The 16,235-nt window shown below is 45.7% G+C and overlaps 1 protein-coding gene across 2 annotated transcripts in view; it reads left to right on the top strand.

Moving 5' to 3' along the window:
* Positions 1-12,290, top strand: part of LOC143291577 (uncharacterized) — a 52,640-nt gene extending 40,350 nt beyond the window's left edge. For both annotated transcript variants that reach the window (XM_076601504.1, XM_076601505.1), the window contains 3 exons: positions 488-655; positions 1,437-2,219; positions 3,897-12,290. In XM_076601504.1, the coding sequence (XP_076457619.1) occupies positions 488-655; positions 1,437-2,219; positions 3,897-6,182 (3,237 nt within the window). In that variant the 3' untranslated portion in view covers positions 6,183-12,290. The remainder of the gene's footprint in view (positions 1-487; positions 656-1,436; positions 2,220-3,896) is intronic.
* Positions 12,291-16,235: the final 3,945 nt, after the last annotated feature.

Below are 16,235 nucleotides of genomic sequence, written 5' to 3' on the forward strand. Positions count from 1 at the left end.
CGTGGAACAGCTGTTCAGGTTTCTGGCAGTTTGAGTCCCCTGTCTTTTTCCAGTGTTTAGTCACCAGTTAGGGGGGGATGGATGATGATGGTGGTGGTGTTGATGATGACAAGGCTGCTGAAGGCAGTGATGGTAGCGACAGTGATGATGATGTCAGATGATGATGACGGCGATGATGATGTTGAGCGTCATGTCAGTGACATGATGATAACAATGCTGCTGAAGGCAGGGATGGTAACGACAGTGATGATGATGATGACGACGGCGACGATGATGTTGAGCGTCATGTCAGTGACACGATGATGACAGTGCTGCTGATGGTGGTGCTGGTAACAACATGATGATGATGAAGATGATGATGTTGAGCGTCATGTCAGTGACACAATGATGACAATGATGACAGTGATGATGATGACAGTGGCGATGATGTCGAATGTCATGTCAGCGACACACACAAAGCTGACCTATGATGTTTGCGTGTCCTCAGGCGTTGCAGAACGACGCGTACGACCACTACACGGCCATCTACTACCTGCTGCTGGACCGTCTCCGGCAGCACAGGAGTAGCTTCCCCTCGGACACCCGCATAGACGCTCGGCGAAGACGTCCCTCCACCATCGCTGAACAGGCCATGCTGCACATGCTGCCTTCACAGGTGGGTGGGGCCTGACTGACAGGTAGATAGAGGGAGTCGTGTTCAGGTTCAAGCTCCCGTTGCCTTTTATGGGCATTGGGGGCGGTGAATACATACATCCACTGTGTCCATGGCTCATTACTGAAAGGTGGGGGCTCAGTCCTCTTTTTTCCATAGTTTTAACCTTGCCCAACCTCCTCCTTCCTTCGTGGGCTCCAGCTCCCACGTTCATGTGTACATGTGTTGGCTTTTACGTGCATGACCGTTTTTACCCTGCCATGTAGGCAGCCATGCTCTGTTTTCGGGGTTCGTGCCCAACCAGAATCAGGCACCTATTCACACCTGTGTGGAGTGAGGAAAATCGAGAGTAAAGTGCCTTTCCTAAGGACACCACGCCTCGCTGAAACGTGAATCTTGATCACTGGTGACCACTGGATCAGATGTCCAGTCCATGTGGACCTTTAGTGGGAGAGCTCGGAGGGGGCGTCCCACTTGTGCTGGTTTGCAGCACTTCAGAGGGAGCCCTGTGGTGTGGTGAGAGGTGTGGACAGGCTGATCTCTCTTTGTTTCCTTCATCCAGTGTTGAAATAGTGGCCGTGAACTTCTGTCAGGGATTCCTGGCTGTTATGCTCGTGCGCACACACACGTACACACACACGTGATACGTGCTCTCTCTCTCTCTCTCTCTCTCTCTCTCTCTCTCTCTCTCTCTCTCTCTCTCTCTCTCTCTCTCTCTCACACACACACACACACACACACACACACACACACACACATGAACACACTCCCTGACTGTCCCCAGGTGATGGGCATCCCGCGGCCCCAGCTGTCAGGCATGAAGCAGGGCCGCCTGAGCCACACCCTGGACAGCACCTCCCCCCTGCCCCCCACCCTCACCTCCCAGCCCTCCCCCACCACCACCCCCACCCCCCACCCCTACCCCACATTGGGCAGCGCGGACTCGGAGATGATGCCCCCACCCCCTAACGTGCCCCACTGCATGTCGGACATGCTGCCCCGGGCCCCGCCCACGCCTCCTCCTCCCCCGACCCCTCAGGTGGCCTTGACCCCGGGGAACGTCATCACGACCTCCATCGACGAAGGGGTGGAGGCTGACATCATGGATCGTGAGCGGGAGAGCGCGGCGGCCGAGGCGGCGTCCCACTCAAGTCGGTTCGCGGCACTTCAGAGGGACCCGTACGGGCTGGGGCTGCTGCCGGAGTATGGGTACGGGTACCTGGACGGGGGCAGCTACACTGGGGGTGGGGGAGTTGCAGGGGGTCGGCCGGGGGGTCTGGCCACAGCCAACAGCAGCTCATCCCTCAACGCGGCCTGCCTGTCGCCCTTCACCAGCTTCGACTCCTCCCTGGAGGTGGACGTGGCCTCTGGTGGTGGGGGCAGCAGCAGCAGCGGTGGCGCCAACTCTGCGGACCTGTCCTCCTCGCCGCAGGGGCTGCTGAACTCTGCCCTCCTCCACCACCCTCACCACCACCACCTCTCCACCACCACCACTGGTGCCACCACCCCGGGGATGGCGCCTGGCACATCGTCCATCACACCTGCCGGCCACTCCCCTTTTCTACAGGTGTGTGAATGTGTGTGTGAACAGATGGGCAGGTTGAACATGAGGGTAGTGTTGAATGCTTTTCTTGTTTTGTTTTAGTTTTAGTTTTGCTTTTCAGGTTGGGTTCAAAGCACAGAATAGTAATTATGATGAACCCTTTTCCTGTGCTGATTTTTCTCAGTTTGAGCTCAAAGTGTGTAATATGCTTAAAATTTGCAATATATTATCTTAATTCATTCATCTCCATGTCCGAGTTAACATACCCTGTTGACTTCCCCTGTGAACCAGGTACCAGTATTCTCGTGCCAACACACTATTGTAATTCTGTTCATTGTTGCTTTGTACAGTTGGCATTCTAAACTGATCTGTTTACGGATTCTGGAAGCATAAAAACGAATCAATGTTTGACTGATTAAATCAGCAGCTCTCCATCAATTTTTATACCTTTTTACTTTAGTGAAGCACCCCATTTTTTTCTGCAGTGGTGTCATGTAGTGTTGGTCCAGGGGAGTTGTAGCAGGCATGTGGGTGTGGGGTAGGATGAGTTAACAGGTGGAAGTAGGGAATTTTTTCACACTGAGCTCAAAGTGCAAAATAGTAATTGTGATGAAAACTTTTCCTGCACTTATTCTTCTCAAGCTTTTGAGCTCAAAGCAAGGTACTGTGTATGTAATTCATAATATTGTTGTATATTATGTGAACACATGGAAGGAGGTGGTGGTAGCATGCAGTTGGTCTTGTTTGCTGACCGTTCATGGGTAAAAACAACTTTTAGTGTGTTGTGTTTGTGTGTGGCATGTGTGGCTGCCTGCTTTCTGAAGCATATACTGAAGCCTTTCTTTACCATTTTATCGCATTTACAGCTCTAAAGGTGGACATAGTGCATAGAGTATTGGCACAAGGATAATGTATGGACAAATACAATCCTTTAAGTATAAGATGAAAAAACCTGTGTTACATATATCAAGGGTTTGTTTCTGAATTTGAAGATTCCTCCAGAACAGGTGTTACACATGGCAAGTGTTTGTTTCTGAATTTGAAGATTCCTCCAGAACAGAAGGTGTTACATATGGCAAGGGTTTGTTTCTGAATTTGAAGATTCCTCCAGAACAGAAGGTGTTACATATGGCAAGGGTTTGTTTCTGAATTTGAAGATTCCTTCAGAACAGAAGGTGTTACATATGGCAAGGGTTTGTTTCTGAATTTGAAGATTCCTCCAGAACAGAAGGTGTTACATATGGCAAGGGTTTGTTTCTGAATTTGAAGATTCCTCCAGAACAGAAGGCAGTGGTCAGTGTTGAACAATTCTGAGAGAAGTTTTGTATTGTCTTACAGCTCATTCACTGTCTTGTCATCTGTAACAGGGTAACAGAGATAACATACAGATACAGCCCACCGATGGCGAATCGTACAGTTCTTATCTTGCTCTCTCGCCACTGAGATCATATAAAAAAACATGCCTTTATTCATCCAGGAAAAAAGAAATCAGTATAAAAAAAAAACAACCCAAAACAAAGAAAAAACACCACCTTTCAAGCAGGCAGTGTATGAACATTACAGGTAAGATATTTTGGCAATAGATTAGGGTTTAAAAAAACAACACCACCAACAACAAAAAAGAAAAAAACACGAATAGAGTGCATTCACGTGGTTCGTGACCCCCCTGTCATGTATTGTTGTTGTTGCTCTCCCCAACAGGTACGCCCACCCGGCGGCGTCGCCATGGGAACCTCCTTGCCCCCCGGCCACTGCCTTTCCCACTGCAGCACGGTGCCGGCCAGGCTAGGGGAGGACAACTCCGGCACAGAAGGGGACAGCATGGGGGTGGAGGAGGTGGTGCAGGACAGGGGTCAGACGCGGTCCCCGGTCAACTTCCGCGAGGGTCGGCGGGCCTCAGACGGACTGGTGGCCCAGGGGATAATTGCCTTCCGGCAGCGGCTGCGAGAGTGCATGCGGGCGCGGGGCATGGTGGAGCTCAGGCAGGAACACCACCAGCTCCAGCTGCTGTACGCCTCCAGCGAGAACAACAACAACTACAACTACAGCTACAACTGCAACAGCAACAGCAACAACAACAGCAGCAGCAACAGCAACACCGTCCACAGTCCAGACAGCCATCACCACCACCACCACCAGCCGTCCCCAAGCACGGAGCCCCACGGCGCCTCCCCCACACCCCCCACCACCACCACCACCACCATGTCCCCCTCCTCCCAGCCACCCCCTCCTCCTCCTGCCCCTCACCCCCACCCCCACCCCCACCGCAAGCTGTCGGCCCCGCACCACGGGACGCGGCAGTGGTCGCTGGACGACCCTGGGGTCGGGGGTCAGTCAGGGGGGGTCACTCTGCCCCCTCGGCGCCGGCCGCTGATGAAGCGCATGTCTCTGCCGTCAGAGTCGTTCGACATCCAGCCTCACCGACTGCTGGCGCTGAAGCAGTCACTATACCTGGAGCAGCAGCTGGACAGGGCCGGGAACAGCGCGGGGCCACACCCACCCGACCCCAAGAAGGAGGGGCTTCCCATGGCCCCACCCTCCCAGCCCCCTCTGGCCCCGCCCCTGCCCTGCTCTGCCTCTGCCTCTGCCTCCTCCTCCTCCTCCTCAAGCCCCGTCCCCCACCAGCCCTACGACTACGCCACCGCCACCACCACTACCACCACCGCCGCTGCTGCTGCTGCAGGGGGCAAGTCTCTGCAGCAGCAGCTGATGCCGCACCGTTTGCAGCAGAAGCGTCAGGTGTTCCAGAAACACTCGGTGCCCCACCACCACCACCACGCTCCCCACCCCCACCCCTCAGCCCCACCCCACAACCAGCTGCCCCTCCCCCAGCAGCTCAGCAGCCAGATGCAGCAGCTGCAGATCGACCCCAACAACCTGCCACGCATCGACTTTGGGCCCCAGTACGCCGTGCAGCCCCCACTGCCTCAGGGCCAGCCGGGCCCGGCACACGCCTTCACTGCCGGGTTTTTGGCCGCTGCTCCCTCCTCAGATCCTGCCTACACCCAGCCTGCTGCATTCTCTGCCCCTTCCCAGTCCTGTCAGGGCGACTTCCCTCCCCCCACACACCTCTTGCCACTGTATGCGTTCTCTTCCTCGCCCTCTTGCTCTTCTTCTTCCACGGACACCGCCACCACCACCACTGCCACCTCCGCCACCGCTGTCTCCAGTTCCAGCCCAGCAGACTCTTTCTTGGAGCAGATTGGTATGGACGAGGGTGGTGGTGGGGGTGGTAATGAGGGGAGGAAAGATTCGTGTTGTAGGGGGGAGGGTGTTGTGGACGGGAGGGAGGAAGAGGAGGTGGCGGCAGCAGCGACAGACCCGCCCAGCACCCCGACCCATCAGTGGCAGCGACGAACAGGCGTCTTCATGGCCGTCCATCCGTTCCAGGACAGCTCTGCGCTGGGTGTGGCTGCCTCGCGGGCTGCTGCCTTTCACAGCGCAGATCTCACTGCTGCCCCCCCAGGGGACGGCAACCGGGGCCCCGCTTTCTCTGCACACACAGACTCTTCAGCCCTGTTTTCTTCTCGGACAGACGATTCTCACAGTGGTTTCTCTCCTTCACTGGCGCAGGGAGACGCGTGCTCCAGTTTCTTTTCCCTGGGCGGCCCTCCTTCTCTTCCTCCCGTGGACAAAGGCATGGTGTTGGCCTCCCCTCCCCCCGTGCAGACAGGTGCCTCATCTCCTCACGACGATCACCTGACAATGTACCACCTGCACTTCTTACACAGCAGTCCTGACCCGGCCGGCCACTTGCAGTCGTTGCAGGGCCTCCGGTCAGGGACGGGGACCGTGGACCTGGTGGGCTTTGCCCCTGCTCCCCGTCTGGAAGCTAGTCACCACGGAAACCCCTCCCTCCTCTTCTGTGGCGGGGACGGCACCCCCACCACCTTCCAGTCATGCCAGCCGGGGCTGAGCCCGATGAAATGCGGGTCGGGGGAGTTCACAGTGTCTGAGCAAAACGATGAACAAATGGATATCTCCTGAGTGCATGCACACCCCCCCCCCTCCCCACTCCCCTCCCTTCCCCCCCACACCCCCACCTGTGGGGTCGGATCAACAGTTTTGAGTGGAGTGCAGAAGGTGCGTTGAGTGTGGTGAGCTTTGAACAGTAGGGTGACTTCAGCACGTCAGGAGTGTGGGTGAGGACATGGGTGAAATGACAGAGGGGTGGGACGACAGACCTGAATGAAATGATTGACAGGTGTTGTATGACCACTGATCTACAGGAATGAAAGAAGAAATGAATACACGCACCACTGGAATGAAAGAGTAGGAGAAACATGAATCGGATGAATGAATTGAAAATGTGATTGAGTAATGCAGAAAACATTTCAGGTGAAGTGAGTGAGCTGAGCTGCTTGATGGCTGGAGAAAAGCTGCTTGCACAGTGCTTGAAAGTTGTCCTCAAGCAAAGGAGTGTTTGCTTTTACTTTATTCAAGTGACTCAAGAGGACATTGAGGGATGTAAAGAGAGAATCATGTCACAAGTGAGCCTCGTTTTTTTTTTTTTTTTTTTTTTGTTTTTTTTTCGATTGACTGGTGTTACATGAAAGATGATGAGTGAAACAGAAAGATGGGTTGGTCAGCAACTTTTGAGTGGAAGTTACTGGTCAGGAAAGAAATGAAACAAACAAACGGAAAAAAAAAAATACTGTCCACTTCCAAAGTGTGTGTTCTTCTGTGGGGTCTCCTGCCTCCTGTTGGTGGGAAAAACTAATGGTTGGGATTTGATGCATTCAGCTGCCATGCAATCTTGATCGTAATGTCGACTGTATGTTTTAAATACAGTGTAAACTTGGACAAGTGTTAAATACAGCCATAGTTTTCTTTTGAAGAGAAAGCTTTAATTAATTTGGTTGGTTATTGGTCAGCTTTATCGTCATTGCTCTTTTCTGTCTTGTTTTGTACGCTGTGGGCACAAAACAGGTTCTCATTGGTTGCTTATCTGAAAACTGATGGAAGAAAACAGTGTGATAAGGATGTTTGTGTGTGTGTGTGTGTGTGTGTGTGTGTGTAGCTTATGTATCTGTTTACATTTGAGAATGACAAAGATAGTTGTTGTTTTTTTAATTTCCTAGTTCATTGATAAATACAGTGTTGATGAAACATGCTGCAGTTTCCACAGTGCTCACTCATGTTGATGAAACAGATAGACCAGCCTCATTCCTCATTGGTCATTATATTGTTCCTCACGAGATCATGTGTAAAGCAAAGACTATCACTAATGATGATGTATGAGCAACAACAACAAAAAAAAAAAGGCTGTCAGAACATGGCTGTCGAGACGCTTCTCTGTTAACAAACGATATCAGTGTACAGGTCTTCTCTGTGTTCATGAGACTGAGCTGGTCGCAGACAGGACAAAAAGCAGCAGATCTCAGAATGTGATTGCCGTAAGTGCTAGATCAATGTCCATGTCCACAGCTATATGGTATCATAGAACCAGCTATTAGTATTACTGGCTAGACCACAACATGATCATATATATATATATATATATATATATATATATATATATATATATATATATATATATATATATGTATATATATATATATATGTGTATATATATATGTATGTATATATATATATATATATATATATATATCCTAATGATCATGTCATGTGTGGAGTCTCAAGTGTTTAGTCACTACCTTTACGTAACCTGGACTGTGCAGCATAAACTGACAAAACTGTGTGTGATGAAATGCTTGCATACAAATGACATACAAATGTGATATCATGTTTAAGTTACAAGCACTTTGTTGCTAATTTGCTGCAGAGGATGAGTACATTTGATGGTTGACTGCATATTGTGTGATGATCTACAAAATGTTTTGAGGATTGAATTTGAAATGAAAAGAAGAAGGTTGGGTTGTTGTTCCCACCCCCACCCCCCACCCACACCCCCGCCCCACCCACCCCCAAGATTATTAAGTTTAATACATGCAGGACATTGCAGGGATGTCAATAAAAAAATTGTTTATTAAATCAGTTCATGCAATCTTGGTGAATTTTAAACTTTTTAAAAATTGTTTTTATTTATTTTATTATTTTCTTTTTTTTTAAGGTTTGTTTTTGTTTCATCTTTCACTTGTTTCAGTGTAAAAGCAAAACAAGTTAAATGATGTTTTTTGCTGCATATTCAATGGAAGTTGACTGAATCAGTGAAAGCATAACACACACACACACACACACACACACACACACACACACACACATATGCATAAACACACACACACACACACACACACACACACACACACACTCACACACACACACAATATGTGCACCTGCTTACAAGTACATGCATGCAGGTAACAGATCCCATGGTAGGACCATGTCAATAATGAGAGGGCAAGGAGTACCCTGACTGCAGATAGTGTGGTTAGATGTCTGCTTTTTGAAGGTGAATGATGTTTTTCATGGGTACAATTGGTGTGAATAAACTGGTGCCAGTCATTGCAAAGCAGAACATGACCGCGGAACTATTGTCCTGTGCTTTTAGTTTTACCCTGTTATTCATCTTCACTCATGGATGGATATATGGATATGGATGGATAGACAGAGAAATAGATACGTAGAGAGATCTGGATACATAGATCTTGACACATAGATATAGATACATAGATCTAAATATTAGAAAAGAAGTAAAAAGAAGTCACCCTCATTATCTGTGAATACCAAATTGTTATTAGTTGTTGGAAGGGCAACATAGTATACAGAACATATGACAGGATTGCTTGATATATCTGCTGACCTATGAAGGTATGAATGGATGTAAACTGGGACTGACATTAAATGGATTCATGAGGATTTTTTGGTTTTACTTTGTCTTTTTAGTCCACTCTCTCCTTTAAACAAAACGTTAGGGGACAGGCTGGCATTTTGTTTCTAAAAATGACATTGTTATCTTTCCCAAATTGTTTAATTTCATAATGGAAGTCATAAGGGTATTAACTATGTCACTTCATTGTCAGTATTACTGTCAGAAAATCTTAACATTGATTGAGCCATGACTTCAAAATAAACAAAGAAAGTAAAGATAGAGTATATATATAGATAGATAGATAGATATAGATATCAGAGATAAATACCAGTTTGTATGTAATTATAATGAAAATGTGTTTATTTTTCATAGAGAATGGGCTGGGGCTGGTATGTTGTTTAAATGTCTGTCTTAAAATTTAGTTACACCGAACACTAAAGAATAAGCTTATTTGACAATTCTTTTGAACAAATATCAAAGTAACCCTCGCATGTTCAATGTTTTCAATATTACAAAGGTGCTTTTCTGCATTGCCATTGTAAGTCTATATTGTATTTGCATTGTATGTATGACAATATCAAAGAAATGAATTATAGATATTCATAGGAGCAGACTGACAGTGAAACATGATAAATTTCTTCTGTAAGAACTCATTTGAAAGAGAAAAAAGAAGAAAAATTGACATATGAGCAAGTAGCCAGTATTGACTGACTGATTGAGAGATTTTCTTCTTCATTAAATAACACTTAGTAGTCGGCATTGATAGATTCTTTGAGAGAATTTCTTCTTTGAAAAAATAATACTTAACTTAGTAGCCAGTATTGACTGATAAAGGGAAATTCTTCTTCTTTCTTTGAGCGAATTTCTTCTTTGAAAAAAATAATACTTAGTAGCCAGTATTGACTGATAAAGGGAAATTCTTCTTCTTTGAATAGTACAGACATGGTATAACCAGTTTTATGGCTCTTTTTGTTTCTTTGGCGCTTCGTTTGTCAACAGTAAACAAGACCGTTTAACTGATTTGTTTAGTTTTCAAAGTATTAGGAATGGGGAACAGGGGAGAGCATGAGTTCTGTCCCATATTCTTTCACTTGGTGGTGTGTCACTTTATCTTGAAACAGTGGGTTCCTTCTTGTCATCAAAGTGAACTTTCTTATATTGAGTGTTGGTACAGGTTTTTCGGTGTTGTGTGTGTGTGTGTGTGTGTGTGTGTGTTTGCATGTATACTGCTGTCATGTTCTGGACTTTTCTTTGTTTTAAATGAACAGTGCAAAAGTGTGGCTGAGAGTGAGAGGTCATGAATCAAATGTTGTTGGATTATTAGTGTGTTTTCACAGGATGTGTTTTCAGAGCGGTCAGATTCTGGTTTTGTCGTCAGTTTGGTCAACTGACTGCCCCTGAGATCTTTGTCATGATGCGCTCTGCTGCTTTTTGATTTCATGTCAACTGTTTCAGCCCCTCACTCTCTCTTTTATGATGTTTTGAGAATGAAGGGTGAGGCAGTTCAGCAGTTTGAGAAAGTGTGTGTCTGTGTGTGTGTGTAGAGAGAGAGAGGGAGGCTGGGAGGGAGGGGGAGAGAGAGAGAGATAAAGGGAGAGAGAGAGAGTTGAAAGGCGGAGCATGCAAGAACTATGAAAAGCATTACAATCTGACAAAACGTGTGGGGTCATTTTCCACTTGCAGTGTAACTGCACCTCACCTGGTCTCTCAAACCTCAAGTCAAAAGCAGTCTCCATCACCACCTTTCTCACCCTGTCATTGGATCATTCTAGCGGTTGTCATGACAAGTTAGAATTATACACTTAATGATACGCATGTCCAGCATCCATCTTTGTACGTCCAGAAACACTGAGAAGTGGACATATATGCCTCTGGTAAGCCTCATTATGGCAGACCCAGAACTTAGCTATAATGAGTATGACATACAATGTGGTCTTATGATGACATTCAAAAGGAAGACGCAGCATCTGGTAACAAGTGTCATCCCACTCCCAGAAGGAACGGCCATGGACCGCAGAGGGGGAACAAGAGGAAATCTGAAACAGTGCGCTCATTCCTCACACACCACAGCTCCCTGGCATAAGCTCCAAGCTTAAAGACCAAAGATCTTCTTTAAAAAGCCAACATTGATATTACAAGTAGGAGTAGACCACCAAGGACACTTGCATTTATTCTGTTGTAATTTGTGATGAACTGTGAAGGGACAGTCTCTCAACAAGTATCAGGACCAAACAATTTTGTGAATACTTACTTGTTTCTGTTTGTGTGGGGGAAAAAAAAAAGTAATTAGTACACATGTGTACTATACTAATTACTATTTATGGTGTTTGTGTGATTGTAGGAGAGGTTTCATGTTGTTATGTTACATAGCCAACACCTGAGCAAGCATTGCATTTTCATACTTTGAATATTTGGTTAAAAGATTTCTTCCATTGTGCTATGAATACTCCATGTGTTATGGTTTCTTTCATGAAGTTTGTAAGGTTTCTGTCAAATTATTGCAAGACTTTTTTTTTTTTTTACACTTCAGCAAATCATAAATTTCAATATGAAAATTGCAAAATGCTCACACTGCAGGTCATTGCAAACGTTCAGATCAAAACAGTAAGACATTATTCAATTAGGATTTACATGACTGAGTGATGACCACCAGTGATTGCTAGAATTCCTTCCTTACCCATAGTTACCTTAGAAAGGTGTGTAAGGTCAGAAAATGTTTGTTTGCAACAGCTAACTGGTGACAAACACTGGAGGAAAAGGGTTAACTTGAGCAAAGGCTTTCTCAGTGCAAAAAACCCCCAAACAAACAAAACAAAAAACAGCAACGAAAAATCACAGAAATCACTGAATCAGTGAAGGGTTAAAGAAAGGAACCCCTGTGAGCAGCCGTAATTAAACCTGCCCCAGTGTGTGTGTGTGTGTGTGTGTCTGTGTCTGTGTCTGTGTGTGTGTGTGTGTGTGTGTTTAGGATTGGTAGTGGGTGGGGGTGGGGGTGAAGAGGATTCCATACAAAATGGAAACCATCATACTTCATAGCCCATTGCTGAACAACAGACAGTTGGAAAAAAAAAAAAAGAGAAAAGAAATGTAATGCAAGAAGATGCAATCTGATTGGCAGTGCTGCTCTTGTGAAGTTTGTTAGATAATGGGAGTGTACTCTTAAGCTACTGTTTGCTGCTTATCTGATCCTCCCTTTCTTCCCTCCTTCACCACCCCCTCTCTCCCCCATCACCTACCCCTCTACCCCCCTACCCCCACCCCCAACCCCTCCCACCGCCTTCCCCACATACCTCAACTGCTCCCTGTGTGTGGATTGACTGAAAGTGGCCTAAGTTGTTTTTGTTTTTTGTTTGTTTTTTAATATTTTTTTAATTATTTATTTATTATTTATTTTAATCTAGGGAGTTAAGCGGACAGCAAAAAATTGGTGCAATGCATGCATGCTTGTGTGTGTGTGTGTGTGTGTGTGTGTGTGTGTGTGTGTGTTTTGATACTTTGTCAGTTTGACTGTTACCTCTTGCTTATGTGGCCCTTTTTGTGTACATCCATGTGTACATGTTATGTAGCTACTCTTGTTACTTAAAGCAAAATCAAACTGCAAGTCCCCCTGTCAGTGCCAAACAGTTGGACTCTTTCAAAAAAAACAAAAACAAAAAAAAAAACCCTGTGCAGAGCAGCATAAAGGAAGGAAAAGGATCTGAAGATGTCCAGATGTGGTTATTAGTGTGTGTGTGTGTGTGTGTGTGGAAGTGTGTGTGCGTGTGTGCTGGAGGTGGTGATGGTATGGGAGGGAGGGAGGACGGAAGAGAGAAAAAGACTTTGGGTGATGACTCTGGCTGTTAAATAATTCCATCATTGTTTGTAATAATAAACAACAGCAGTTGTAATAATAAACAACAGCAGTTTAAAAAAAAAAATTTGTGACACACATATTTTGGAATAAACATGAGGAGTAGGACTGACTTTCTTGTTTTGTTTTTGGTTGTTGTTGTTGTTGTCTATTTGTCAGTTCCAAAGTGGTGAAGCTGCAGTGGCAAATTGTTAGCTGGAGTCAGGCTGAAGAAGGGCTACCACCACCCTCGCTACAGCTCCTGAAAACATGTAGATAACTCTGAGGGAACTCCGGGTTATGCCCCTTCACCACCGCCCTTAGGGTCCACAGTCACTGCTTCTGCTTACTGGCTGCCGATCACTGAGTTGTCGATGGTTCAGACTTCAACAAAAGTTAAGGACAATACACAAGCAGTCGATCGTCTGATGAAAGACTGTTTTTTTTAAAGTAGTGATTTTTTTTTCTTTGTCAGAATAATTTCCATTGTCGGCTGGCTGGGTCATCAACTCAATGGCGTGAATCTGAATACCAAGACAAAAATGATGACCACACTCACTGGTGACTCATGTGTGATTTTTCTGTCATGAGGAGTACCTTGTTGACAACTCTGTGTTTCCTTGACAAAGAAATTTATGTGAATTTTGCACATACAGTTTTTGTTGATGTTTTGATGAAACGTTGAACTAGATATTTACTGAAATTGAAACTGATTCTAATTAGTAGTTTCTGAACAATATGCACGTACATGTAAACGAGTCCTTAGCTTTTGCTGAAGTCTGTTCAAACCAAACAATCAATCTTCTGGGTGAGACAGATGCTCAGTCAGACCCATGTTGTACAGCTGAACAATATTTGCAATATATGACTTTGCTCTAGTGGTTTTCCCAAAAGGATGTAGTCCTGTATGCTATAGTGGTTTTCCCAAAAGGATGTAGTCCTGTATGCTATAGTGGTTTTCCCAAAAGGGTGTAGTCCTGTAAATTCATGGATTCAAAGACACACACACACAAAAAAAAAAAACCCATAAAAAGCTACTCTTGTTCCTTAAAACAAAATCAGACTACAAGTCCCGCTGTCAGTGCCAAACAGTTGGGCTCTTTCAATAGAAAAAACAAAATAAAAAAAAAACCTGTGCAGAGCAGCATAAAGGAAGGAAAAATGATCTGAAGATGTTCAGGTGTGGTTATTATAGTGTGTGTGTGTGTGTGTGTGTGTGTGTGTGTGTGTGTGAGAGAGAGTTCTAATTATTTGTCTTTCCATTTGAGATGGAGATAGGGGTGGGTGGTGGTGGTGTGAGGAGGAAGGTGTGAGGATGGTTGGGCCATGGTGTATGGTGATGAACACTGTTGATGAGTTTTTGTTTTCAGTCTTCTGTTGTCTTTCATTTACAGTTCGCAGTTAGGGGAAAAAAAAGTATTGATTTATTTTTTAATTATGTAAAAAGAGCCTAGTGTCTTGAGCCATGACATTTTCCCACTCCCTTTAAACCTCCAGTCCACCCCTTCCCTTTCTCGCCCCGAGTGTATGTCTTCAGCTTTCAAATGGTGCATTTCTGTAACTCTGCAAACTTTCTGTCTGAAGCATGGCAGTATCAGTATGTGCCAAGTGAAGCTGTATCGCTTTCTGTTGATCGGATTTAAACATCAAAAACAAAGTCGGGTCATGTCTCGAAAATGAGTTTTACATTTCAAGAATTATATTGATTGTTTGTTCGTTTTTGGGTTTTTTTTGTGTGTGTTTTTGGGGTTGTTTTTTTGTTGTTGTTTTTTTTTTTTTTGGTGATTGAATTTTTTTTTTTTGTCAGTGATCGAGTAATTTTTTTTAATTGACTCATTTTCATTGACTGAATTTATCAGGGGAATGTGTTGAAAAAAAAAGTTTGTGATTATGATTTTTACAAACTTTGAATGATTTGCTTTCCACTCAGTACTTTTTCATGGGAAAAAAGTATGTTCAGGGTTCATTGTCGTATCAATATCTGGACGTTATTGTGTGTGTAAAAAGGAATGGATGTGTTGATGTCGAGACTTGATGTATGATAGAAAGCTTATCGGCTGATTGTGTGGTATTGATATATATATATATATATATATATATATATATATATATGTGTGTGTGTGTGTGTGTGTGTGTGTGTGATCATCACTGACTGAGTGGTATTGATAATTATCATTGCGGATGGAATGGCATCAATTTTTTATCATCCCTGAATGAGTGGTTTTAACAATTATCCTCTCAGATTGAGTGGAATCAATGATGATCGTCACTGATTTAGAGGTGTTGATAATTGTGATCAGACTAAAACAGTGTGTTAATGGGATCCAGCGGCCAAGGCTTTCACAGGTATTGCTGCTTTTCATCATATCAATGTTCAGGTGGAATGCGGAAGTGCTGCGTATGTAACTTACAGTCTTGTTAGTCGTTTTACCTTTTGTGAGAAGGGTTGACCTTTGGGGGATAGCGGGGTGGACTCTGGTGATCTTTCTGTGTTTGTCTGTATGAGTGGGTGGTGGTGACGGTGCACGCAGAGAGAGAGAGAGAGAGAGAGAGTTGTCAAACAAAATGCAAATTCTGTCACAGTTAAGATCGGCAGGTCAGCTTTGATTTACCAAAATTGTACATACTTCACAAAATATTTGCGTACATGTATGTGTGAGTGAGAGAGAGAGAGAAATTGTCGAGGGTTGGTCGGGAGAGACTGAGAGAAGAGAGAGAGAGAGAGAGAGAGAGAGAGAATGTCGAGGGTTGGTCGACAGAGACAGAGAAAGAGAGGGGGAGAGAGAGATTGTCGAGTGTTGGTCAAGAGAGAAAGAGAGAGAGATTGCCGAGGGTTGGTCGAGAGAGACAGAGAGAGAGATTGCTGAGGGTTGGTCGAGAGAGACAGAGAGAGAGATTGCCGAGGGTTGGTCGAGAGAGACTGAGAGAGAGAGGGGGGGAGAGAGATTGTCGAGGGTTGGTCGAGAGACTGAGAGAGAGAGAGGGAGAGAGATTGTCGAGGGTTGGTCGAGAGAGACTGAGAGAGAGAGAGAGGGAGAGAGATTGTCGAGGGTTGGTCGAGAGAGACTGAGAGAGAGGGGGGGAGAGAGAGAGATTGCCGAGGGTTGGTCGAGAGAGACTGAGAGAGAGGGGGGGAGAGAGATTGTCGAGGGTTGGTCGAGAGAGACTGAGAGAGAGAGGGGGGGAGAGAGATTGTCGAGGGTTGGTCGAGAGAGACTGAGAGAGAGAGGGGGAGAGAGATTGTCGAGGGTTGGTCGAGAGAGACTGAGAGAGAGAGAGGGGGAGAGAGAGAGATTGCCGAGGGTTGGTCGAGAGACAGAGAGAGAGAGGGGGAGAGAGATTGTCGAGGGTTAGTGGAGAACTCGTGACCGGACTCGCTCGGTTCATCCCGTCTTTCCTTCGCTGGGAACAAGAGCGCCCCCACTCCCCTCCCCCACTC

The sequence above is a fragment of the Babylonia areolata genome, chromosome 17 (genome assembly GCF_041734735.1).
Source record: "Babylonia areolata isolate BAREFJ2019XMU chromosome 17, ASM4173473v1, whole genome shotgun sequence".
In the NCBI taxonomy this organism is placed as follows: domain Eukaryota; kingdom Metazoa; phylum Mollusca; class Gastropoda; order Neogastropoda; family Buccinidae; genus Babylonia; species Babylonia areolata.